This window comes from Zosterops lateralis (assembly GCF_965231275.1).
Source record: "Zosterops lateralis genome assembly, chromosome: 10".
Classification (NCBI taxonomy): domain Eukaryota; kingdom Metazoa; phylum Chordata; class Aves; order Passeriformes; family Zosteropidae; genus Zosterops; species Zosterops lateralis.
Genome location: NC_139770.1, coordinates 23,901,205 through 23,928,149, shown reverse-complemented (window position 1 = coordinate 23,928,149; position 26,945 = coordinate 23,901,205). Strand labels below are relative to the sequence as shown.

Here is a 26,945-nt window from a genome sequence, read left to right as displayed (position 1 = left end):
AGCTGTGCTGGGGTTTTCTGTGTCCTCCCTGTGCCACCAAATCCCAGCACAGCCACCCCCAGCACGCTGTGCCTGTGCCCTGCTCTCCTCTCAGCCCTGACAGGTTTGGGAACTTGATGGGTCTTGAATGATGGGCTTGGCAAGGCTTGAACCCCACCGTGCTCCAAGGACTCGTGGCTGTGCATTTATGGAAGGAAGATGCAAAATAATGACTGAAGTGATTATACAATTCATTAGACTTTGAAAGAATCATATTTCTGTCAGCCCTGCAGCTGTTTCTTTTAGAGTTTCACTCTGAAAAATGGAAAAGCTTGGTTCATTTAACACACGTCAAGGTGCTAATTACATCAGGGCTGGCATAAACATGCACAAGGCACCTGCTGACCATGTGGTGGAGGGAGCAGGGTGTGCTCCCCACAGCAGCTCCCCTCACCAGCCAAGGGCTGGGCACGCCTGCAGCTCCCACTCCTGTCCCCAGAGAAACTGGGCACTGAGTGCCCAGTGAATGGAGCAGATTCCCAGTTACACATGTGGAGGTGCAAAGAATATCACAGCCATTCTGGGTTTGGATCATAATATTTAAGGGTCCCTCCATGGGGAAACTGTAAAAGTGAAATGTTGCCCAGCATGAAATAACCACATTGCAGAGGGCTCTATTCACAGAGCTGGCCAGCTCCCCTGTGAAACACAAACCCCTCCTCTGAGTGCTGCTTTGTTCTAAAAGAGAGCAAGGCTGAGCCCATTCCTGGGCTGTTGGGCATCCCATGGGAAGCTCAGGAGCACTCCTCACTGCCACCCTGGCAGGATCAGCTCCTCTGCTTGACCTGCTTTTGTAGCTGCTGTTCTTCACACTGACAACTTTATCCCAACTGTACAATTCCAGCCAAGGGATTTGGGGGTAATTGGAGTGGCTCTGAATACCTGCCTGCATTTCCCAGCACACACAGCCTGATCTGTAGCTTGAAGAGCTGACCTGCTTTCCCTTAGACACTGTCCCAGAAGGGGTTTTCACAGCTGGCAGAACTTCCTCACCTGCCATGAAAAATCCCATGAGAAGGTGAGAGAGGGTGCCAGGAATGGCTCAGTGTGGCTGGTTCAGCCCCAGCCCTGGGGAGGTCTCCAGCTGTGGGTGATTCTTCCTCCAGCTGCCCAGCAGCCCTGCCTGCCTCTGAGACCTACCTGCTGTCTGCTGGCTCCAGAGCATGCCTTGGTTTAGAAACCTAAATTGCCTGATGTCACTGGGTTTCTGCAGGTTAGAGTGGCCATTCAGATAGCAAGGTCTTCTACCTGGGAAAATAGACCTGAGGGTCAATGCAGGCACATTTTGACAGGTATCTGGCACATCTGGAGGTATTTGTGTTTCACCCCAACCAACCCCAGATGAGACCAAACCCAGAGGTCCCAGTGCCCACCTTGGGTCTGCTCCTGGAGATGAGAGCATCTCATCTCATTCATCTCCCTGGAGGGAGGGAATGGGAGAGCAGCCACAGGGCAGGAACATGGTCAGTGGGAGAAACACCAACACCACACCACAGAGAGCTCCCTGCAGGCCACCCCCACACTGCCTTGGGCAAGAGTGTTAGAGGGAGCAGAGCCCACAGAACACCACCTCCACCAGCAGTGTGAAGGACCAGCTCAGCCTTGTCCCTCCTTCAGCTGACCTGCCCTTATCCCTCTGACAGGGTGTGACAGCAATTCCAGCAGCCTGGACCTTCCACCCAGCCTGGCCTCTCTCTCCATCCCCAAATCTCCACTCTACCTAACCCTGCTTCCCCTGGGAAGCAAGGCACAGATGGTCACAGCAGCCTGGGGGAATGTGCAAGGGGAGAAGGGGGATAGGAAAAATACCAGCAAGAGCTCAACTTATTTTACTGGTGTTAAATGCCTTTCAGATGTACTTAAAGGCCCCTGAAGGCTGAGGAGTCCAGTCACATTGCAACTAGGCTGCAGGTTCTCATTTGCTTTTAAGCCGGGCTTCAAAAGGAGAAAGGATTTGGGGTCGGATGATTATTTTCTTCTTTTTTTTTTTTTTTTTTTTTTTTTTTTTTTTTTTTTTTTTTTTTTTTCCTTGGTCTGAAGCCAGCACGTCAAAAGCAGCATGTGCAGCCTGGCTGCAGGCTCTGGGTGCCAGAGGAGCTGGCCATCTCCTGCTGGGCACAGAGGAGCCCTGCCACTGGCCATGGAGTTAGTCCTGTGCCTGGGAGGCATCTGGAGAGCAGTGGCACAGCCCACACTGTGCTGCTCTGGTAGTAGCTTGGTGTTACCACTGGTGGAAGGATGGTCCAGGTACATGTGGCTTCTTAAAGTTCCACTTTTGTCCAAGTCTCAGGCAGCTGGGATGGGAAGGAAGAATCATTCCTTGAGTCTGTAACTCCAGGATGTGACAGAGCTGGTCCCAGCACTAATGCCTCTTCAGCTGCAGCTCCTTGAGGCCTTCCTCTCTGCATTCCGCACTTTGGTCCCTCCAAACACCTTTCCAGGAAATAATTGACTTGTATAAAGAAATGGGTTTTGGAATGAGTATAGCAGATTTTAGCTGTGTGTGAGTCAGATCATCACTTCCATGGTCCTTTCATGCCCCAATATAGCTCAGGGTATTTTTGGAGGCTTTGAATATTTCCAAAGCACTGCGCATTGGGGTAATGAGGGGAAATGCCTCTCCTCTTTGCCCCTCTCTGTTCTTCTGTGAGACCTGTCAAACAAGGTGCCAGTTCAGAAGAGTAAAAACCCTCCCACTGTTGCAGGTTCAGCAAGGTCTGGGGTCAGGAGGAATTGCACCCCTCTTCTGCACCAAATCTTACACTGTAAGAAGGGCTCTGCAGATCAGTGGGTGCTGTCTGGAAAATCAGCATGTAACCTGGGTAGAAGCTTCAGAACAGACCATGGTGGGGCTGAGGGAGAAGTGTTCTATGGTTCTGGAAGACGTGCTCTTGTTACCTCTGAGTATCTGTAGGTGTGCAAAGATGAGTAACTTGGGCTGAACAAGAGCATTGATTTGCTCTTCATAGGTACAGAGGAAGGATGAGGAGGTTTTGTCCTCTGTTCTGGAGAAATCTGGCCCGTTTTGTTCAGAGTGCTGCTGTGGTTGCTATGGGCTCTAAAGCCCTGGCCATCCCCAGAGCTGGCAGCCCTCAGGTGTCTGGGCCTGGAGTGCCTGGGCAGGGGTGTCTCAGGAAATTGAACTGAGTGCCTTCCCCATCTACAAGGAGTCTGTCCTCCCTGTGTTTATGCTTCAGAAAGTTTATAATTGTTCTAAAGTTATGTTTGGGTCCTGTGAAGGGTAACTTGGCTCTTCTGAAGTGCAAAGGGAGAGAGTTGGTGACTTCTTTTCATTCTCAAGGTATCCTCTTGTGTTTCTGTGATTCTCTGCTTGGAAAGCATGTTGATAAAGTACATGGCAGGAGCTTTTTTTTTATTGTTGTTAGAGGCCTTTCACACTGAATGTTTTCTAAATTGGCTGGGGGGTGGCAAGGAACTCAGTTAGTGCCTAATCCCCCAGCCCATCCTCTCAGCAAATGGCTTGTGAAAGTCATTAATTTCACTGTAATTGATTTAAACGTTGCTCAGGAGGAGGAAAAATTAAGGAAACCAATGCCACTCTGAATAGGGAATTATGTGTTCTCAATTTCCTGTCAAATTATCTCCACACGTGGCTGTGCTGGTTGCTGAGCAAACACCGTGCCAGGGAGTCACAGAGCAAATCCCAGCTCTCAGAGCCTGGGATGAGCTCCAGCACCAGGGCAGGAGGCAGGAGAGCCTGCAAAGGTGTTTGCCTCCAGCAGTTCACATCTGGTTGGGTGGCTCCACCAACAAAACATGGGCACATGAGGCTGTGGAGAGTGGCCCTGGAAAAGGCCAGAGCTGGACCTGCTGACAGCCTCCTGAAATGGCAGTGCTTGTGGTGGAACAGGGCTTTTTACGAGGCAGCCACCTGTTCCCCTCACTGCTACCACTGTATCCCCAGCTGTAATGTAGCTTTAATTAAAATTATTCATTGCTCAGTAAGATTGGTCCCCTATTCTGGGTGTATCTTAGAAGATAACATTTTTTCCTTATCACTTCATCACTGGGCTTACACTTCAAAGGGCTGTACCCGTGGATGTCACTGTGATCAGAATAGAGTATGTGGATTTTAGCTGAGCAGTGACGTACAATCAATGTATTTTTAGGCTGAGCTTAGCTTTATTTTGCATTTTTATTTATACCTCTGACAACTGAATGAGTGCCCTGGCTCCAAGCCATATCTCTCAATAATAATGATCTTTTCTTCAGATTCTTGGGAATTGGCTTCTCCACTGTATTGTGCATGTTCTCTTGACATCTTAATGCAGTTTCTAGGTCACTGAGCTAAGAAAAGACAAGAGGTGCCACTAAAGCCTCCTTAAAGGAGAACCAGCCACAGGCTGGGCCAGGTTGATGGTACTTAGAGAAATCAATTATTGTCATGTACCACCTTCACACTGTGCCAGATCAGTCAAAGATGAAGCAGTTTGGTCAGGTTTCACTCCATCTGCAGGACTTTTCATGTTCCTGCCCTCGGGCCACCTGTGGAGAATGGATGTTGCCCCTGGATCCATCAGGTGTTGCAGGTCTGTGCTGGGAGCTGGAGGGACTCCCTGCAGGTCTTGGCTGGCACCCCCAGGTGTGGGCAGGGGTAACTCAGTGGTTCAGGTTCCTTTGGAGGCTGAGGGGTGAAAGCAGAAGCACTGGGAGGTGAAGATGTCTCAGTGTACAGGTGGAGGTCAGGCCTGCCTTTGCCAGCCTAGAGAAACTGCTTCACTCTCACTGGGGGAGTTCATCTGCAAGGAACTGCCAGGGAGGGGAGGGATGTGTCCCCACAGCCCCAGCCCCAGGAGCTCCTGTCTCCAGTGCCACTGCTGGAGCTGCCTGTGCCAAGAGGGGAGGAGACAGGACAGGTGCAGTGTCCCCCTGCTTGTGTTGTTGGATCCATATCCTGGGAGGGAAGCTCAGCCCCTCTGAACTGGGGCTGGGATTCCCATATGGATACAGCATTGATGACAAAAACCTGGAAGATAACTTCAGAAAACTAATCCAGGAGCACTCAGGGATGTTTGAAGGATTCTGTTGCTTAATATGCTGCAAGTCCCCCAAAGGGGATGGTGCAGGGTCAGGGCTGGAAGGGGCTCTGGTAGCCCCAGGGCCTCACTCTCTTCTGCCCTGTGTGGAGCAGTGGTCCATGGGCTGGGTGGAACAGTGAGAAACTGAGCTCTGGTCAAGAAAAACACAGAAAAAATATTTGGTGTGATTCCTCTTCCTGCTCTCTTATCCTCATTTTTGTGAGTTCCCCTGTGCAGCCTGCCTGTGCCAAAGGGCTGCTGCTGCCAACAGGAGAGGCTGGAGTCCTTCTCTGGGGAGAGGGAGTGCAGCCTGGTGCCGTGCACCTGCAAAAGTTAATATTTATTCTTTCTGCCAAGAGATCAGGCTGAACACTTGGCACCTGCCAGATTCAACAGAGCAGTGGCTGGTGGTGGATGGTCACCTGCTCATCTTCAGAGAGGCTGTGGGGCAGGGAGCAGGGGCCAGGCTCCCCACTCCTGGGGCATTGGGACACTGCACTGTCCTCCAGGAGACAAAGCCACCTTGTGGGAGTGACAGACTGCCAGTGCATACACAGCTCCCTCTGGCATCCAGAAATGTTCCTTACTGAGCTGCTGAAGTAAATTTTTCTCCCCACTTTCTCAGGAGTTGAAACTGAGCCTCAGGTGCTGTTGTTGCCTGCACCCACTGCCCCAAGGCAGGTGGCAGCATCCCAAAGGAACTGCACAGGCATGGACATGGGCGGGGTGGCTGGTGACAGGGTGGCTGTGACAGTGTGGCTGGTGACAGTGTGGCTAGTGACACTGGCTGGTGGCAGTGTGGCTGGTGGTAGTATGGCTGGTGACAGTGTGGCTGGTGGCAGTGGCATGAGGAGGGGGACAAAAGGCAGCTCTCTGCAGCACGGGGCCTTGGGGATACTTTTCTGAGCCAAAATCTCTCTGTTGCCTCTCTCAGTGAGTCCCATGGCTCTGGCGGGGTGTCAGGAACTTTGTGTCCTCTCTGCCTGGGGCTGGCCCACACCTCCTCAGGGCTGCTTCCTGCAGGCAACACTGTGTTCCTGTTTTCCAGAGCATTGCAGGCCCTTCCACTCCAAAAGTCTGCACAGTGCCACCAGGGATGTGTGGGCTAAAGCCAAATGATCCTGTGGTTCCCCTCAGTGCTGTGGGAAGTGTCAGGACTCAGCTGTGCTGCAGGTGCCAGGTGTGCAGGGGGAGGTGACAGTGCTGGATAAGCTGGATGAGCAGGACAGGACAGGAACAAGCTGTGCTCAGGATGGCCTGTGCAGCCTGCAGGATTGGGTTGTGTCACCATATAAAGCGTATTGGTGACTGCTCTGCTTGGGGAAGGGGAGGTCACAGCTCCTTTCCCATCTCCATCCCTGCTTTTTGAGTGCTCTGGTTCCAGCAGATCTGGAGCTCCAGCCTGTTCCAGCAGGCACTGTGCTCTTACCTGGTGTCTTTTCAGCCACTATTCAGCCCTGGCTATTTAAATCCTGAGGTGGAAAGTGGATTCTTCTTTGTGTGCCTGTCCCTGTGCTGTGTTTCTCTGCTGAGCAGGGGTGTTTCCCTGTTTCCCTGGGATGGATGAAGTGTGTGGTGTCCGTGCAGTGCAGCAGGACAGAGCCTCCATCTCCTGGTGGCACAGGCACATGGCAGCCGGGCTCTGCCTGCAGGACTTGTCCCAGGACAGGGACACAAAGCTGGCCCAGCAAGCTGAGGGAAGCTTTGGGGTGTGGGGGGCTCCTGCCAGGCTCAGCCCCTCTAGCCACAGGTTTATCTTCAGTTACCTCAGGGCTTCTCTGGGCTGCCAGGCCAGGGAAACAGGCTCTGTTTGGGTTCTCTCTCCAAAACTTACAAATTTTTGTCCTCATCCTGAAGAAGGTTCTCACCAGGTTATTTCAGTGCATTCCTGCCCAGTGAAGTCTCAGCACCATGCAGCACCAGCTTCCCAAGGTTTAGTGGGAGTGAGGTGCCACCACACCAGCAGTTTCAGGAGGGGGGAAGAAACTTAGACATTTTCTCCGATACAACCTCTGATCCTGGGCTCAGCATGTTCACACTCTCCCAAGGGTACCTTGATTTTAAAAGATTTACAAGGGAATTGCAAATGGATCTGAGCAAAGATGGAAAATGACCATAGAAGAGAAAAGACAACAAGACAAGTGGAACTCTGCCAGCATCCCTGCAAGGCCTGGCAGGCTGTTATTCACCCCTCAGTGCACTGTCAGCCCTTGCCCAGGGCAGCTGAGGGGACACTGGCCCATGGCTGATGGGCTGTGGGGACACTGATGCGCTGTGAGGCTGTGGCTCTCTGGGCTCTGCACATGTGCTGGCTATTGCAGGCCCAGGGTGGTTTAACTGAAGGTGGCAAAGCTCCTCCAGAGTGAGCTCTGCAAAGAACCAGCTGCAGGTGCAGGGCCTGGAGCTGCTGGCACTGCATGGCTGGCCCAGGCTGCCTGTGGGTCCTGAAGAGCTCACAGACAGCAATCACTTCCCAGTGTCAAGTGCTCTCATTGTCCATCCTTTTGGAATTGTGCAAGTCTTCCCCCAAGACTATTCTCCTTTCCAAAGATGCCAGCTGGGAAGGTTCTGTGTCCAGGGCCCCACTGTGCATCCCCCCAGGAGGCTGGAGGTGCAGTCTGTGTGGGACAGCTGTGCCTGCAGGGCAGTGGCAACACACCCTTGCAGAGGCTCCAGGGACACACATGCACCATGTCAGGGTCCAGGTTACAGCTGGGGGACAACCCAAGATGTCCTTGTGACCACCAGACCTGGCTGGAAGGGGGATGGTGCTCACAGACAGTTTTTTCCCAGGAGCCTGGAGGAACTGGCAGCTGCCCCAGAGGTCCTGTCCCTCCAACAGGGAGGAGGAGAGGGGGAAGGAGGGACAGTGAGAGGGGAATTTTTCCTGCTCCATGTACCCAGGGGCTGTGCTGCCTCTCAGACCACAGCAAGCTCCTTCACCGCAGGGAGAAGGGGAGTTCCCCCACACCCCCTTAGCAGTCTGTGCCTGACCCTGCCTGTTCCCACAGGTGTCCCTGAGCCACGAGTGCACCCGTGCCATCATGAAGCTGATGTATTGCCCACACTGCCGGGGCATGTCCAGCGTGAAGCCCTGCAACAACTACTGCCTGAACGTGGTGAAGGGCTGCCTGGCCAACCAGGCAGATCTCAGCACAGAGTGGAAGTACCTGATGGGTAAGAAGGCCTTTCTCTGCTGCAGCACAGCTGCCTCTCACTCTCGAGCTCTCTGAGGCTGTGCTTGGCAAGTGAAGAGGATGGTGGGAGGCTCAGGGGAGGTTGTTTGCAGTGGTAAAAGCTCTCAGTCCTCCTTGTGCCCACACAGCATCACTCAGCAGGCTCCTCTCTCTCTCTCTCTCACTTGTACAGGCACAGCTGGAGTGATCTGAGACCTGAGGGAGCCTTGGTGACTGTCTGGGCTCAGGGAGGGCAGGCACCAGAGATCACCTTGGGCTTGGCCTTTTTTCCCTTTGCCTTTGCCCTCTGTGCCTGGCCAGCAAAGCTGCCAGCTCAGCCCAGCTGCAGCCCCTCAGGCTGCCTCGGGGTTGGCACTAAGAACAAAAACCCCACCGAGCCAAGGAGTGTCACCTGCCTCTCGAGGGACACTGCAGGGTGGACAGGGGAGCAGAGCACAGCCAGGCTGGGAGAGGGGCCAGGCCAGCTGTGCCACAGCAACTGGAAATGCTCCCTGTGGGAGCAGCTGGGAGCCTGCTGCAAAGGAGGGGTGTTGCAGAGCACCCTCACACTCCAGCATCTGTTCCCATATCAGGAAAAGAGTTTAAACCTCACCCCTGAACTTTTAAAGAAAAAGAATCAGAACCTTCAGTGCTTCTCTCAGACCATAATTAACCCAGTGCCAGGAGAAAAGCACCTGTTGGGTCCCTGAGCTGCTCCTCAAGAAATGTGGCTGTTTTCTATTGGGCAGCAAGCCAAAAACCCCTCCTGGATCCTTAAATACTTGAGAGAGCACAGAGATTCTCGAGGCTTTTTGGGATGTTTTAGCAGGTGTAAGGAGCCCCTCTGCATCTTGCACAGCTTTTACTCTTCTGTTTTGTAATGTTTGTTCTTTTCTTTTTAATTAAACGTTTTTGCTTTTTCAAAACATCTCTAATCAGCCATCTCACTAATTTTTCTGTAAGAGAGATTTTTCTAATTTTTCTGAGAGCTTGCTGGCAGCCCTCAGAGTATGATGAACCTGTGTGGGGCTAAAAAAATGCTGGCCTCACACAGAAATTCTTCAGAAGGGGAGGAATTGTCCCTTCCCCAGGGGTTCAGTGGCCCTTTGGCCTTTCTGACCAGAGACAGCCAACTGTCCCTGTCACTCTCTGCTGGCAGGATGACAGCCTCTCTCTGAAACATCACTGTGCAACTTTCCTTGATTGACAGGGAAGCAATTCCATGTGCATTTTGCATTTTTTCTGGCTTCCTCTTCCCAAGAGACACTGTCAAGGGGTGATGGCTGGGAGGCAATTGGAGCTTCTTTCAAATTGCAGTTGTACATTTCAGTGTCAGAGGTCACAATCTGATCAAGGACAGGAGCAAATTGTGGAGTCAAAGGCAGCAGTTCACTGGTGGTGTCCTTCCTTCACCCTTCTCCAGGCCCTGCTGTGTAGCCAGAAATGATTTTGTTACACTAAATGCAGAGTTACTCTTTCAGTTTGACAAATTAGGGCAGGGCAAATTAAGGGGGATTTTTATAAGTGGTTCAAATATAATTTATTACTATTTAGGGGTGCAACCTTTGATTTAAATGTCTGTATCTCAAGATTTGTGCCTCTGCAAGGCACTATTTGTCTGAAATACACAGTCTCAAAAATGATATCACAACCCCTGAGTGGCAGTAAAATTAAACTACAGGCTCTTCAGCGTTACAGGAGATTTTATTTGCCAGAATACAAAAAAGTTACCAAAATTTACCTCCTTATACTGAGAGCATATAGGCTGTTGTTCCTTCAGACCCAACTGGAGTGTTGAGATTGGTAATTCTTTGTAAGCCAAGCACAGTCCCAAAGCAGCCATCCAAGCAGGAGCTTCCAGGCCAGGCAGGAGGAACTGAGAGTGAGGCAACCTTCAGTCACTCCCTGTCCTGTTTACCAGTTAGCTGTGGGCATACTGGTCTGCTTCTGTACCTGTACAGCCTGATATTTCCCTGGCTGTTGTCCTTCCAGAGGTGAAGGTGAGAAGAATTACTGCTTTTCTCACTCCTTTACTTCCACAAAAACTATTTCCTACATCCACTACCTCTGGCACCTTATTGACCCCAATTCTCCCACTTTCTCCTGGCTGCAGTGCTTTGCTGAAGACATGCACTGAGTTAGGCGGGTGAGGGCCAAGAATTGCTGTGTGTTTCTTAATAATTCTGCACGAGTTTTCTCATTTTCCCTTCTGTATCACCCAGGGAAATACTGGTTACTTGGGGTGAACACTCTTCCCAAAGTGTATTTACCATTTGCAGGAGGTTCCTTTGCCACAGAGTGGCTTTACTACATAGAGTAAGGAAAGCAAGTGCGCAGTGTGAAAATGGAGAGGTGTCTCCCAAGAAGGAGCCCTGCCAAGGGCCCAGCATGAGCTGCTCTTTGCCCTGGTTTGGGCAGTGCTGATGGAGCTGTCCTGCCTTGTTCCCAGACTCCCTGATCGGGGTGGCTGATCGCATTGACGGGCCCTACAATGTGGACACTGTGATCGGCACTATCCACATGAGGATTGCTGAAGCCATCTCCAACCTGCAGGAAAACAAAGATTCCATCACCAGCAAGGTAGGAGCATGTGCCTGGGCCTGCCTGAGGACACATCACGTGCAGCTGCCAGGACCAAATGCTCTTTTGTGCTCACTGTTCAGCTGAACTGGGGGAGATGGAGAGTGAAAGAGAGCAAATGCCCACACTTTTAATGATAAATTACCTTGGTTTCCTACCACCCATCTGACACAGGCAAAAACCTCTGCAGATGTTTCCAAATACTGTTCCCTGCCACATCCAGCCAGCCTCCTTTGGGTACAGGCCCAGGAGTGGGACTGCATACACAGTGACAGGGGGCCATTTTCTGTCAGGGCCCTCTGTGCTGGAGAGTTTTGAGATGTTTGGGCCAAGCTGAGGCATTTACACAAAGTGCACAGGCCCCAGTGACAGGAGGGAGGTGCTTTAACCTGCCCCAAGGGGATTTTCGGCAGTGGAAGCATTGGGCTATCAGGTTGTACTGTGGGACAGAGCTGCAGTCTGGCAGTCCATCTGGAGAGCACAAACCAGGCTCTCCTGAGGCTCACCTGTCCTCCAAGTATGTATCATGAAGGTCTCTTCTGTTGGTCTTCTATTTTTAGTCTGTTTATCCACTTAACCACAGTCACCTCTGTATCTGCAGATAAGAGAAGCTTTGGGAACAAAAGCAGCCCTCCAGGGCTCCTGCCTTCTGCCCAGACACTCCCCAGGTCCTGCAGCTATCCCACAGTCAAGGCAGAGATGCAGATGAAAGAAGTGGGACAGGTCCTAACCAGGTTTTGGATAAGGGAAGGGCCAGAAGCAATGCTTGGCGAACAGGAATTCACTGCACACATCAAAGCACTAACAGCAGTGTGCATCCAAGTCCTGGGTCAGGTTTCTTTTCTGACATGAAAGGCAATGCAATGTTCTTTCTTCCCTCTGAGGTGAGACTGAGCCTTTCCACATAAAAGCAAACTCATGGTGTGGGAAAACATAGCATCATCTGCACAGAAAGGTGTTTCCAAGGGGAATACAGTACATCTGGGGAAATGATAGGTTAAATAGTCTAACTGGTGTTTGATTGGAGTAACCAAATATGTTTGATAAGCTCCCCAGTGTGACCTGGTGACCAGGTGAATGGACCACTCTGCTGGTGGCACAGCTAGCAGAGGGCACAAGCTGCAAAGCTCTGAGCTCTGGTTTTGAGCATGGCAAAGCCATCAGATGAAAGATTTTGTTGTCAGCTCTGTTCAGGACTGTCCCAGGCCAGCCCTGGCCATCTCAGAGCCAAGGACATGCTCCAGGCCAAGAGCAGTGCTATTAAGGTAACTTCCTAGTCTGAGCAGTCAGGAGGCACTCTGGCAGCCACACTGCCACCATCAGAGGCTGTCACTGTCACTGCAGCCCCAAAGGGTGGCAGGTCACAACCCCCGGGTCCCCCTTGACTCCTGCACACCCCACTGACACAGCCAGGCCAGGGCTCCTCGCTGGCTCCATCCCACCATCCCATGGCAGTCTCAGACCTCTCCTCCCAGAAAGCAATTTATTCACAAAACCAGCTTGAGCTGCTGCCTCTTAAGGACAACAAAGGAACCCCTGGGCTTTTATCCCCTCACAAGCATGCAAAATTCTCACTGGACTCTCTCAGTGTCTGTCACCTGGCTGGTGCCACAGGTCCCCTGCCCTTTGTCATGCAAAGGGTGGGCAGTTCACAGCCACCAGGAGCTGAATCTGCAGCTCTCACCTGCACAGAATGTGCTGCTCCACACAGAATGCTTTTTGTGAGAGGAGCTGGGAGTGGCCTTGGCCCCAGTGTCACCCTCAGTGACAGCAGTCACAGGCTGTCCTGGGATCTGGGTAAAACTGTAAGGAAGCATTTGTGGTACTGAGCCTTGTGTTGAGGGCAGCACAGAGCACTCTCCCTGCTTCCTTGCACTTTCTTTTCTCCCTATGGAGAATCTCATGGATTTCAGGCAGCAGGAGCTACCAGAGGCTGCAAACGCCTCTTTGCTCTCATTATTCAGGAGAATCCCCCTCAGTCTGCTGGAGTTGTGTATTTTCCAGCAGTAGTTTGCATTTCTCACCTGAAGCATTTAGAGTGGCAAGAGGTTTGCCTTGGTAGCACACTGTGCTGGAGCTGCCACTGTCCTGGACACCTCCCCAGACTTTTATCTCCTGGGAAGAGGCCATCTACCAGCAGCAGGAATAGGCCAGTAGGAGACAGCACTGAAACCGAGATTTGGTTTTGGTAAAACCAAGTTAAAAATGCTCTTCCTTCCAGTTCTCAGGGTGGGGTTTTTGCAAACGAGACTGATGAACAAACAAACTGGCTTGGTACTGAACTGCTGGAGTCATCAGATCCATCTGGTCAGCAGGACAGAGCACCCAGGAGGGGCCTTGGGAGGCTGAATGTCCCTCAGACACACAGATAAGGGACTCTTGGCTGAGTCAAGACTTGGCTGTCAGAGTCCATGAGTGCAGCAGGTGGCACAAGCTGTGTCAGCAGAGCTCTGCTGTGGCCCTGACTCCTCTGATTAAGGGCACACCAGGCAAAGTTGTGTTCATCAATAGCTTCTGACAGCACCCTGGCAACCACAACAAGCCTGGAGCCCTCTTCTCAAAGCAGGTGGCTTCCTTTGTAAAGGCTCAAACTGACAGTGCCAAGTCTCTCCTGACCCCTGATGCTTTGTCCAGCCTGACTCTCTGAGCTCCTGCCACCAGGGAGGCTCAGCTGCCCAGCCCTGGTGATCTGAGCCCAGCTGTCACTGCCTGGACTGGTGATGCAGACTGGGAGAAGCGGGTGTTTCCAGGACACCTGGATTCATCTCATCCTAAAGCCCAGATCTGGGGATTTGTACCTTCCAAGTGCTTCTGCTGCCCTTTGGCTACAAAGCCCACCTGGGCAGGTAGTTAGGAGGACAGGAGGTTCCTGAAGATAACAGATAAATCAGTTCTGCTGCCTCATTTGTCCCTGAAACATCCAACCTGACAGATTGTGGCACATCTGCTGTCTTTGCAGTGCCCTGGTTGGAGGCACATTGATTTCGCAGGTGGGGATGTTGTTGCAGGAGTCATGGGGATAGTCCCACATCAGTCTGTTGTCCAGCAGTGAAGCTCCCATGCTCTGTAGTCTTGAAGCCCACACCACTGATGTAATGAGTGTGAGCAGCTCCCATCTTGTTCTTCCCAGGATTTTATTTTCCAGTCATAAGAAGAACAGATAAAATTGCTATAAATAATTTAATATCAATATCGGAGACTCATCCAAAATCATGTGTTACTGCTGAATATTTTGCTTGGTAGTGGTGACCAAAACCAGTTACACTGTGCTGAAAACACATCTGGCACTAGAAACTAAGCCAGAATCTCTGAGAATCTTGGCAATAGGAAGGATAAACATACTTAAGAAGGAAAAAAAACCCATAACTGTGAACTGTTAAATAATTAAAGGAATAGCATTGAAACATGGGCTAGAGAGTTTGGTTTGTTTTTCAGGTATTCCAAGGCTGTGGAAATCCCAAAATCAGCACAAAGGGCTCCAGTAGTGAGGACAAGAAGAGACGGGGGAAGGTGACATTGGAAGCCAAATCCTCTGCACAGGCTCTGGAGATGCTGGTGGGTTTGTCCCTGGAGCTGCTCCTGGGTCCTGTGGGTTGGGTCACACTCCCAGCAGCTCTGGAGGCTGCTGAGCTGCATGTTTGGAGAAGATCAGATCATCAGGTGCTGGTGGAACCAAAGCAGACCTGGTCTTCTTTCCTCTGCACAGGGTTGGGTCTGTTTTGCTGATAACCAATTTCCCAGGGATTTGGTGCCAGACTTAGCTGAAGAGGCTCCTAGTCTGATGTCTCCTGTCTTCTCCTGGTTGGTCTTGTGGTACTGAAACAGTCCTTGGCATGTAACCTTTAGCCTTGGACACTTGGGTTGATGATTGGTCTTAAGGGGGAGATTGATGATACATCCTTGTTTGCATAAAAACATATTTTGTGATGGTAAAACAAAAAATAGGCAGAATCCTTGTGCTTTCCTCCACCCTGGGGCACCCCAGAGCTCTTTTGGCCCTGAGCATCTCCTTTGCTTACAGGTTTTAGATGCCAAAGGGAATCTGACAGCTCTCAAGACATACTGGATCACCCTCCCCAGCAGCCTGTGCAGCAAAAAAGTAATGGCCAGCTCAGCATCAGATGACAAATGTTGGAACGGGATGACCAAGGGCAGGTATGGAGTGGGTCACGGTGCCAGGAGCACCAGTCTGGGGTGAGAGGAAGGGTTTGGAAAGGCACTTACACATCATCACAGCCAGCCTCACTTGTTCAGAGTGAGCAGTCTGTGCCTGTCCATGGAAATGCTGCATTTCCAGAAAACCTCGTACCTGGGAATGTCAAGCCTGGTGTCATTTTGGTGTATGTTGAGGGATAAGCACTGAAATGCACTCACCATGAAATAACTGTGTAGTTTTCCACTAAGGAAGCAGTTTTGCAATTCCACATGCATTCTGAAGGCAGCAGGGCTGGATTTGCCACACAAACTCCACAGCTGCTGTGGAGAATTGCATACACATCCCTCTGTCCATACCTGCTCTGAAATGCTGTTCACTCTGAGAGGGGCACCTGGGTGACATCAAACAGCTCCAGAAAGAGTTCCTACCCCAGCCAAGGTTAAAGGAGGGAGACTGGCAGCTGCTGGATTTGCACCTTTCTCCTCTGCTCTCCACAGATCTCTTGGGTGTGGCTTTGCCAACCTGAAGTCAACACCTTTAGTTCTCCCATATTTCACATTGCTGCCAGCAGTGTTCCAGACCTGCAGGAGCAGGAGGACCAGGACACTGCAGAAGGCAGCAGTGTAGCTCTGGTTGACAGCTCCCAGCTAATTAAGCTTCTCTGGAGCCTATCTGGTCAAACTGGGCTGGGGCCATTCAGTGGTCCCAGGGTGTCAGTCTGCACAGGATTTAACCAGGCGGGGATTAAAGTCCTCATCAGCCTCCCATGTGGACAGAGATTTTCTACGGGGGAGTGTCACTGTGAGCCCATTGGTACCAGCTGAGAGCAAGCCCTTTGCTTTTCCTGCAGGAAATCCCTCCCTGTGCTGGGACAGGGGTGCTGCAAGGCCACCCAGCCACATCCTGCAAGCTGAGACCCCTCTCTGGGCTCTGGCCATGGCTCAGCCATCCAGAGAGCTGGGCTGCCTCCAGCACACACCTACAGAGGCTGTTCCACAAGTCAGTGGCATTGGCTTCAGCCTCTGGGGTTCACAGAGCCTGGATTGTCCCTGGGGTCTGTAGGGACATAGAGGTGAGCCGAGCTGGTGGCAGACATCTAAACGTTTTGCCTTCCTTCCCAGTTACCTGCCCGAAGTGATGGGGGATGGCTTGGCTAACCAGATCAACAACCCCGAGGTGGAGGTGGACATCACCAAGCCGGACATGACCATCCGCCAGCAGATCATGCAGCTGAAGATCATGACAAACCGCCTGGGCAACGCCAACATCGGCAATGACGTGGACTTCCAGGACACAAGTGAGTGCAGCACAACTGGAGAGGTCAGAGGGGCTGAGCAGTCCTCAGCCTGCACAGGTGTCTCTGCAGCCTACACAAGTGTCCCTGCAGATGCTGCTGCTGGCCCTGGGGGCAGGGAGGGGCTGTGGCAGCCTGGCTTTTGGCTGAGGGGTGCTGAGGGGCTGCTTGAGCACAGCCAGCTCGTGGGGTGGCTGGAGGCTGTGCTGTTCCCAGTGCCTTACTGAAACCTGCAGGACTGTCTCCAATCCCAGCCTTGCTGGCAGGGCCATTGTTCCTGTCTGCTCCAGGATGATTAAAGCCAGCAGGAGGTCAGCTATGAACTTGTATCCCACGGTGAGGGATGCAGAGGGGAGAGCGTGGCCAGGGTAGGGCTGGTGGCCAGAGCTCCCCGGGGTTGCAGGCAGGGGAAGGCCTTGCCTACCCCAAGGAAAGCAGTGTGCGCTCACCCCACGTCTGTCTCTGTGCAGGTGACGACATGAGCGGCTCCGGGAGTGGGGACAGCTGTCCTGACGACGTCTGTGGCAAAAGACTTTCCAAAAGCCCCAGCACCAGGCAGCCAGAAACACACGCTATTCCTAAGCAGTCTGGACACGGCGTCCATGGGGCCAGCAGCAGATCTTTGCCTTCTGCCTCCCTCCTCCTCCTCCTCCTCTGGGTGGCTGCCATGGCCCCGCAGCACTTGTGGCGGTAACTCACTGGCACAGCCAGGAAACAGACTGCGGCTGAGGGCTTCACTTTGCCAAAACCAACCAACCAACCTACCAACCAACCAAAGGACATATTTAATTCATTTTGGCAAAAAAAAAAAAAAAAAAAAAAAGGAATTTAAAAAAAAAAAAAAAAACACCCAAACGAAAAAACAGAGGAGAAAAAAGTTTTCAGAAGGTTTCAGTTGTTTGCTATTTCTGGCAGTGCTCGAGCTGTTTTCTTCTTTCTTGGTCTTTCCCCAGTGCTGGGCCCTTCTTTCCATACCTCATTGTTTTACTTTTGTTATTGCCACAAACTGGCTCTTGGGGCTGACACCAGCCTTTGCAGAGGGCTCCAGGGGAACTCAGCCCAGCCCTCCCAAGGCAGCTGTGCTGCTGCCTGCAGTGGAATATGCAATTGCCCTGCCCTGTTCACCAGCCCGGGCCGGAGCTCTGCCGCACCAGCGCCGACAGACCTGGATCCGGGCACGGCTCACCTGCTGCATTCAGGGCTCTGGGGTTCCTCCTCTGTGCTTCCTAGCTGGGCAGGGATGGCCCTTCACTTCCAGTGGTGGACATAGGAGCGTGAGCAGGTTGGGTGGGTTGAACTGAAAGAGTTTGGCAGTGGCTGTTGGACCCAAAAATGCAGAACTCCCTTTTTCTTTGGAAAGGTCACAAGTGGATTTCTTGACTAGAGCTTGTAGCTGATGACAATTTGAAGTGTAGGTTTCCTACATCTAAGTGACTGGGAATGAGTGTTAGGGGTTGGGGTTTGGGGTACTTTTTCTTTGCATGCTAGTTGGAAAGCCATTTTTTACCCAAGTAACAATGGTCCAATTTGTACCTGCAGTGCAGTACCATTGTAGGTAACAGAGAGATGCAAACATGCACAGTGGGATTCTCTGTGTGACAAATAGTTGTGCTGCCTCCTCCTTCTCTGGCCCCAGCCATAGACAGGAATTAGTTGGTTTTTTTTCTTGATAATAAGAGAGACCAGGGGCATTTTACTAACTGGAGCTTTGGGACTGGTTGTGCCCCTTCAAACAGCTGCCTCAGGGCAGAGAGGGGCTGGTGGGGATCACCATGGGCCCTGGGTCCCTTCCCAGGGCATTGGCTCAAGGCAGCACCACCCCGGGGAATGTGAGGATGGGACACATTCTGTTTGGGATTTCTTTTTACCTTTGGTGTTTGTTCCAGTTGCATTGTAGGTTTTTAATGGATTCTCATTTTCCCTGTTCTTTCCCCATCATCCAATACATCTTCCCTGGCCCCTGCAGGCACGGGCTGAGCCAGCAGGTCAGTCACCACCAGCAGCCCCGTTTTGGCTCAGGGGAGGGCCAGGCTCACCCCTTGCTGCCCCATCCCACCACTCACCAGCCTTTGGTTGACGTGGGCAGCTGCCCTGGCCCCAAATTACTTGGTGGGGTGGGCTCTGTGGCAGGTTTTGGGGCTGGAGGTGGTGAGAGAAGTTATGAATGTCCTCATGTAGCTGCAGGAGCGTCTGTGCTTGTTAAGGCTTTGTGTTTGGGGCTTCCAGAGGCTTCTGGAAGATGCCTGATGAGCAGAGAGCATGGGCTGGAGCTGTAGGTGTAGCAGATGTTGGATACAGCACAGTCACTGTGACTGTTTGGGCCAGGAGCACACATAGCTTGGGTTTGAGCTTCAGACAGGTTTGTATTGGAGTGAGAGGGAGGGCAGAGCTGGGCCTGTCTCTTGCTTTTGCACAGCATTTGAGCATTTCTTCTCTGTCTTGCCAGAGGAGATGTGCTTTTGAGCTGAGCAAACATTATGGGGTTGGGGGTTGACTGTTTTCTAAGAAAGGGGAAAAAACACCCCATTTTTAACATTAGCAGTTTCTAAAGTGTCCAATTTAAGGAAAGATGAGGACATGAGCCAGGTAATGCTGAAAGCCAGTTCATTTCCTGCCCTCCCTGGGGCCGAGTGGTGCCACTGAGGGTGCTTCAAACTAGGCAGGATTTTAGGCCAGCTTTGACCAGCCTCTCCAAGTCACAGTGACTGATGGGTTAATGTCACTGAGGCATCCTTTCTGCCTTGGCCTCACCTTCTTGTAAGGCAAAATGATTCCTGATGTGGTCAGGAGTCAGAAATGAACACTGGGGTGCTGGACAATGGCTGAAGGACAGACAGTGCCACTACACCCATCAGAACGCCAGGGAGGATAAATGTAAGCTGTGGTTTTGTCTAGGTTTATTTACTCCTAGACATACAGCAAATTCACATGATTTTTACTGCTCTAAAGAGTTCCTGTCTTTTCTGTTTAATTTTTTAAATCAGGATTGCAAATTCAAATTTAACCTTCAGTTACAACAATCCCAACAACCATTCCTGCAGAAGCTTTACATCCAAAACAAAAGGGGGGAGAGGGGGCGGGAGGGAAGAAGAATTGAAACATTGTACCCTCTTCAAAACACAGTTGGGTTGGGGTTTTAACACGTGGATGCTGAGGTCAATGTTTTGCTTTGCAGAATGGGAGCTTGAAAGCCACTTCCATTTCTATGCAATTAGTTTTTGCTGTCTGCCTATTATCCTCAGAAGTTTCTTATGGCCCCTTTCACATCTTAAATATGAAGCCAGAAATTTACTGATTATCCAGTTAATATTTTAACAATTTAATAGCCCAAACTAGTGGTTCTGTTACAAGGAAGAAAAACCTGATAGTGCAAATTAATAAGGCAAAACCTCAAAGAAACAGTAAAATCTGTTATGCAGGGGAAACCATTCCTGATGCCTTCACCTCAGGGCTGGGGCTGAGCTCCCACTTCCACATCCCTCCTGACCCTGGAGGTGGCAGCTTTCACCTTCCAGCAGCCAGGACAGGGTGAGAGCAGGACAGCAGCCTGAGGTGATGTTTCCTCCTGGGCCCTGTGTCCACTGGGGTTGATTTTTATATCTGTCCATGGCCAGCCAACACTGCTGCTTTTTGTTGGTCCCTGGTCACTCAGTTTTTCTGTTCTCTCTTGCCCTGAAGTTGTTTCCTCAGCTGCTGCCATTAAGTGGCCTGGGGTTCTGTTTGGCCGTGCCACCTTCCCCAGGAACTGAAATTGCCCAGAGCCCCCAGGATACCAACTCTAAACTAAAGCAAACTGTAATTACTGCTGACTGAACAACCACTGGTTTGGCTGAACAAGCTGAAATCAACCCAGGTCCAGACAAATCCCGAGCCTGTGGTCGGGCTGGTGCAGAACCTGGGGCCTTTCAGTGCTTATGAATGACATTTCCTGGGCTGCTGCCTGCTGGAAAACACTGTGACAACAATCTCCCCCTGGCTGGTGGCTGCTCTGGGTTGGCTGCATGAGTAGATCTCTGAGGAACTGGGCTGGCTGGGGAGAAACATCTGCTTCAATGCTATCAGGATGGTGATCCATCGTGTTCTGGTGTGAAAAGACCTCATACTTGACAGGGGTGTGAAGGGGGTAGTGGTGTAGGAAAAAAATATTTACAAAGGCCCCATCCCTGGGAAGGGGAGAACCATAAATGGTGGATTTCCAAGTGTCTCTGTCTTTCAGCCTGCTCTTTGTGCCATATCGTGTATGTTTTAAACAATGGTGAGGGTCTCAAAAGGCTTTGAGAGCACAGCTACTTCTCATTTACAAATGACAAGCTGCCTGTTGTTTTGTGGTGGGCTTGGTAGGGGCTAAGGTATAGCAGAATATCTAAAGTCCACCTTTGCTTTAAACAGATGCATTTCTATCTGCAGGAGTAAGAATTATTTCACTTATCAGCATAGCTGGACAGTTATCTATTTCTTTCTGTTACCAAGGTACTTGTAACTCTCTTGCACTGTTTATCTAAAGTTGAAATATGTTCTTTGAATCCTTGTATAAATAAAAAGGCTGGAGACAAATCTGTATTTACAGGGCAATTATTTCTTTTCCATTTAAGCCAAATCTGGAATTTTCTTTCTTTTTCTCTTGTTAAGGCACAGATAAAGGCCAGGTCAGGAGCCCTGAGGAATGAAACCATGTTTCAGCCACAAGTGTGCAATGGGCTGGTGTCAGTGTTGGCAATAGGGATTTGCCTTCATTCCTGTTCAGCTGCTGGGTTCTGTGGATGTGTGTTGGTGGGAACAAGGTGAGCCTGGCTTGAGTCATCAAAGTGAGGCTCCTACTTTGTCTCTTTCTCATCTAGAAGCACAGAAAGTCATGGCATACTAGTATAAAAAATCAGAAATGCCCTTGGTATTTGTCATTACAAAGTGTTGTGGTAATTATGGACCATGGCTTTGCACCAGTGCAGCTGTTGGATGGGCTCACAGCAAGCAAAGCAGTGAGGAGGATGTTTGATCTCCAGCATGTGCTTGAGACTGAGCTGGTGCAGCAGAAAGGTTTGCTCTGAAGGACAGTGCTTCAGCTCTGTCCAATTCCAGAAGTGGGTGAATGCAGCTGTCAAGGTGATGTGTTGGAAGCTGCTCATGAAATGTCTAGGAGGGACTTGGTAACTGAAAACTACTAAAAGTGTATCCTTCTTCCTGGAAGCAAATAACAGCTAAATTTAATAAACTGACTGATACCCTTGAGTGAGTAGGTATTTATTTAGGTGCCTCTCCTGCAGCTACAGCTATTTGCACCATATGCACACATTCATATAAATACAGACAAGTGCAAAAAGACAAGGTCTTCTCCTTGGAGAAGTTTTGTGCACACCAGTCGCCTGCTTTGCCTCCTCAGTGTCTAATTATGATCTGAAATAACAGCCTCTTACAGCTTGGTGTTTACTAAAGGTGTCTGAAGACATTTCTGCAGTTCATAATGTCACTGAACACTGCATGTTTGCAAATTCACTGCTAAGAGCTTGCAGGAGGTGTAGGGTGTGGTACAAGCTCAGCTCCCACTCCCGTGCAGCCACACATCACTGCTTCCCTAGGCATGGAAGGCTTCGAAGGCTCCAGCAGCAGCCCAGGACATACTGGGGGCTCACCAAGGCAGTGGGGCAGGCACTTTGCAGGTGCATGGCAGGAGGACAGGAGACAGCCACTGTGACTGGGGCTGTTGGCACCATACCCCAGCTGGCAGTGCCACCAAGACCAGAAATACCCCAGCAAAACCTGGACCGAGGCATCAGACCTTTTCTAACGAGGGGGGGAAGGCTCTTACCCTGCAGTTCAACCTTCTTACAGAGGTAGCAACCTGCTTCACTGCCAGAAGATGGCATTTGTGTTTAACTTTTAAATTACTCTGTGTGTAGTGACAACTCTCCTGTTCCCAACTCCTCCTGTGCACAGAGACACGGTGCAGGCTGGTGGGAAGGGACACCATTCTGGCATGAATGACCATCCTTGAGTCAGCTGCAGGCAGGCAGGGAATAAACATCCACAGCCTCAGAGAGAGCTCAGGGCAGCCCCAGTGGCATTTGCTGGTGCTAAAGTGACAAGAATGATGCCCTGAGATGGTGTCACTGGACCAGTGCTGGGATGAGCTGCAGGAACTGGTAAACCAGTAACTCACACCAGGCTTGTCTGGCAAATCCCAGAGGAATCTGATGGGCCACTGCCCCCCACACAGATCAGTGGAGGGTTCAAGGCACAGCAAGTGTGATGCCATGCAAATAAAGATCACGGTTTTGGTGTGAACTGGGGTGTGCCCATAAAGCACCACCCAGGGACTCTCTGCAAGGGCCCAAGGAAGCCCACTGATGAGTGCAGGCAGGAGAAGGATGAGCCTCTGTCAGAGGAAGGTAGGGCAGCTGCTGGCTTTTTCCACAGTGTGGGGAATTGACGTGTCCCACAAGGAAGTCCCTGGCAGTGATTGCAGAAAGGCTTCCTGCCTGAATCATCACGGCCTAGGAATAAGGGGTGTGCCATGGAAATGGTAAGTTGGGCAAGGGCCACTGCCAGGGAAGGTCCAAAATCCCTGAAAAGAGTTGCTGTGGAAAAATCCAGGATCCTCCCCATGCTGCTGGGGTGGGCAGCATTGAGGGTCTCCTGTTGAGCTTTCTCCTTTCCAGCCACAGGATCTCAGCCTGAACCTCCTGGGGCCTTGCACCAGCCACGTGCCCTGAGCAAGGGGGCAGATGAATAAGCCAACATGTGGGAGCTGAGGCATGTCCTGGATAACAGGAGGGACACCATGCTCTTGTGCTCATGTGAGAGAGCTGACTCCTTTGGCCCCAGAGCCAACATCTTGCTAACAGGCTGCTATTGGCACAAATGATGGCAGGTATGTGGCAGGTCAAGACCTCTTTCCTCCATGGTCAAATAAAAGCTCATCCTTGCACCTCACTTCTAATCCCTTAATGGGTGGCACTGCATTTCACACTGGTCTGTGCTCTGCTGCTGCAACAGTTCAGGTTCGTTTTTGTGTCAGCAGCAGATATCAGTCAAATCCTCCTGTTTTGCCTGAAAGCAAAGGGCTGAAGCAGCTCAACCTCCAAGAAGCAGCTGGCACCTGTGACCAGCCGAGCAGCACCTGCCCAGCACTGACCAATGTGACCTTCCCCTGGCTGGGCTTGGCCCATCCCCACCTGTGCTGTGCAGTTCAAACCCATGTCAGCACACTCTGGTGTAAGATACTCTCTGCCCTGGCAACACACCAGCAATTCTACTGAAGTCCAGAAAGATTAGCACTACACTATCTGGCCAGCCTAGTAAATCATTTTCTGGGCACTCAAAAGACACTTTTGTTGTAGGTGAGGGGCACTGAGATGCTCTGGAGAGAATCAGATCAATGACAGAATCACATGCTGAGTTGGAAGGGCCCACAAGGATCACTGAGTCCAACTCATGCACAGAACAGAACAGAACATCCCCAAGAGTCACAGCACATGTCCAAGAGTACTGTTCAAACACATCCTGAACTCTCTCAGGGTTGGTGCTGTGCCCACTGCCCTGGGGAGCCTATTCCAGTGCCCAATAACCCTCTGGGTGAAGAACCTTTTTCTTATATCCAATCTAAACCCACCCTGACACAACTTCAGCATTGCATCACTGCACCAACAGCACCGCCCGCAGCAGCAGCATTGCCGTGCAGAGCACAGCAGGTAAACAGCTGCTCTGGAGGTAGCGACTGTACAAATCCACTGGCTTTACAAGTGGGCTGCGGGCTCTGAAAGTGCTTTCAGCTTTCCCAGTGCAGCTCCCGGGATGCAGCCGGCACTAGGACCTGCCTGGAGCCTCTACGCCCCTGCCCGTGTGGAGAGGATAAATAGAGCAGAGCTTGGCTGGCCGCGGCCGGCGCTGGGAGCCCCGCACCGCCACCCGGGCCGGAGGGTCCCCGGGGCCGCCGATGCTCCAGCTCTGGCCGGTCACGGCCTCGCTGCTCCTGGGCACGGCCAGGGCAGCGTGCGACGAGGAGCTGCTGGAGCGGGAGGGGGTCACCTTGTGCGTCAATGTCACCCGGCAGCAGCCCTTCCCCGGCCTGCGGAGCGTCCGCGGCATCCGTGTGCCCGTGTTCGACGACCCGGCCGAGGACCTGCACCGGCACTTCGAGCCCTGCGGCGCGGCCATCGAGGCGGCCGTGCGGGCCGGGGGCAAGGCGCTGGTGTACTGCAAGAACGGCCGCAGCCGCTCCGCTGCCATCTGCACGGCTTATCTCATGAGACACCACCAGCTCCCGCTCAAGGACGCCTTTGAGGTAATGTGCCTGCAGCCACATTCATACTGACAGCTCTTTTGGGGAAGAAACGCAGTGCTTCTTATGAGAAGTGATGATTCCTTGTAGAATTATTTTGGTGCTTTCACCTGCCCGTCACCAGTTATACAGAGATTCAGCATTTGAATAAATGGTCCCCTGTAAGTATTTTCATGCCCAGCTTGATCTAATAAGTTTTCTGTGTGAGGTTTCCAGGATGAACATAAATACAAATGCAAATAGGCTTTAAGCACAGGTAGCAAACAAACAAAGCTGGTTGTTTAGTGAACATTTTCTCTCTCATTTGGAGTCACATTAAGTGAAGACCGAGACATGAAGCGAGTGGGTGCAGGAACTGCTCTGCAAGGTTTGCTCCTACATGACATCCAGAGAGCAGATAAACATCCTGTTAGGCCTGCTGAATGCCCAGGGACCTGCTAGCTATCAGCCACAGCTATATTATTGTAAGCAATGACAAGTCAGGTCTCCTTGGAAGCCAGAAAATACAAACTGCTGGTGCTCTGTGGGTTTTTAGTCTTCACCCATTTGCCAGGTGTATCACCTTAGATAGCCAATTTGCTTAATTTAGACTGAGGTGTGCAGTGAGTGACCAAGTTTCACACTATCATCTTAAACATGAGCAGTGTCACTGCACTTGATGAGAGACTTTCCCATTTCCAGCAAATCAACAGCTCTGTCTGGTGTCCTGCCCATGAATCTGTTCTGTAACCCGGCCCACCTGTCAGTTCCTACAGCAAGCACGCAGTGAAGTCAGCTCACCAAAATAGCTATTTGTTACTCTGTAGCCAAATCAAAACCAAAGTAAAGCTTCTCAAAATTTTAAGTTCAAAGTTCATTTGCATGATTCCCACAAATGCAGGATACCTTGCTTCTACCATGTCTCTCCTGTTCCCTAGGCTGTGAAAACTGCCAGACCTGTAGCAGAACCGAATGCAGGATTTTGGTCTCAGCTGCAGAGATATGAAGAAGAATTGCAGATACCAAAGCAGTCTACTCTGCTGAGCAAAGGACTTAAAAATAGTGATGTGTGAAGATACTTTAAAGAAAGTGAAGTGACCTGCTACAGACTTTTTAAAAAAGGGAAAAAAATCACTTCCTAAATCACCTGTACGTAAAACACTTTATCCCCATAACTGAGCTGATGGTTCATTAAATTCATTCAGAGCATTTCTGGTGGTAATGCATGGAAACAGGGCAGATAAGCAGGAAATAACAGCAGAAACAGAAAATGGTTGGAAGGACTGTAAACAAACCAGAGAAAGGCATGGAATCTTCAGCAGTTATTTTCCCCTGAAAGACACTGAATATGGTAACCACGTACTGAACAAAGGAAGGAGCTACCACACAGGGAGTTTATTCCTGTTCTTTAGTTGTTCCTGTTAAACTTCCCATTGATGCCATTAGAAGACATGATTCCAGACCAAGGAAGTTCTGAATTTCCTCTCTCAGCTACTGGATCATAATTCATGTTAATGAGCTGACACAACCTTTGGTGGGAAACTGACAGTGGTTGATGCTTTGTCTCTGCAATTTTCCTAATATCCAACTAAACCAAAGTACCTTCATAAACTACCCAAAAATCCATAGGACAGAATATACAGATGATGGTAAGGAGTTCAGCTCCCACCATGCATGCTAAGTGCCATTCCAGCTTTTGAAATTATTCTCTAAAGCACCAAAGGAATGAGTTTTAAAACTGCAGATGATATTGGAGGGAAGAAGATGACACTGGCAATCTAGAAGTAATCACCACTCCTTTTAGCTTTACTTACTAAGTCCAACAGTGCCCAGTTCATGCCTTAGTGTGTCAGTTTACGAGTCAGCTGTTCCTGCATGCAAGCAACATGGCAAAATCATTTCTGCTGAGATTGCTTGCAGGTTGCCCTCTGAAAGTATCTATTGGGCCACTAAGGAAACGGCATGAAACTTCCTGATCAGACTGCTATGTGTTTATCATTAGCCTTTCAAAGCAGTTTTGTCAATCTGTATGAATACATTTGTAATTTAAAAGGGACAAGTTATGGAACCTGAGAACCTGCAGGATGAAATTCTATTCCACCTTGCTGAAAGCATAAATATGAAGTACGGTTAGCTCACTGCCATCTGCCTAAGTGCTCACACAAGGTAAACATGTGCTGCCAGCAGTGGGGTAGTTTAAGGCAGAAATTCTAATGATGAAACAATGACAGAAAATAAAACCACTGGGGAATTATGTGCATTAGACAATTCAGATGCAGTAAAAGTTCCCAAAGTTAAAGACTGCTCAGAGTTAAAGTAGTGTTATTTTAAAGGCTGAAACCATAGAAATAAAAATAAAAAATTCAGGCTATCATTTCCTTAGTTACCACAAGGCATTTTTGTACCA

At 50.6% G+C, this 26,945-nt stretch overlaps 2 protein-coding genes across 2 annotated transcripts in view; both read left to right on the top strand.

Annotated features, from left to right (window-relative positions):
* The window catches only part of GPC1 (glypican 1), a 199,215-nt gene extending 177,742 nt beyond the window's left edge, over positions 1-21,473 (top strand). The window contains exons 4-9 of the mRNA XM_083868489.1: positions 8,090-8,255; positions 10,704-10,834; positions 14,270-14,389; positions 14,856-14,989; positions 16,112-16,287; positions 16,755-21,473. Coding sequence (XP_083724615.1) covers positions 8,090-8,255; positions 10,704-10,834; positions 14,270-14,389; positions 14,856-14,989; positions 16,112-16,287; positions 16,755-16,978 — 951 coding nt within the window. The 3' untranslated portion in view covers positions 16,979-21,473. The remainder of the gene's footprint in view (positions 1-8,089; positions 8,256-10,703; positions 10,835-14,269; positions 14,390-14,855; positions 14,990-16,111; positions 16,288-16,754) is intronic.
* Positions 21,474-23,853: 2,380 nt separating this feature from the next.
* Positions 23,854-26,904, top strand: DUSP28 (dual specificity phosphatase 28). Its single transcript, XM_083869060.1, has 2 exons — positions 23,854-24,562; positions 25,477-26,904. The coding sequence occupies exons 1-2, from the start codon at positions 24,215-24,217 to the stop codon at positions 25,609-25,611; spliced, it is 483 nt and encodes a 160-aa protein (XP_083725186.1). The 5' UTR covers positions 23,854-24,214; the 3' UTR covers positions 25,612-26,904.
* Positions 26,905-26,945: the final 41 nt, after the last annotated feature.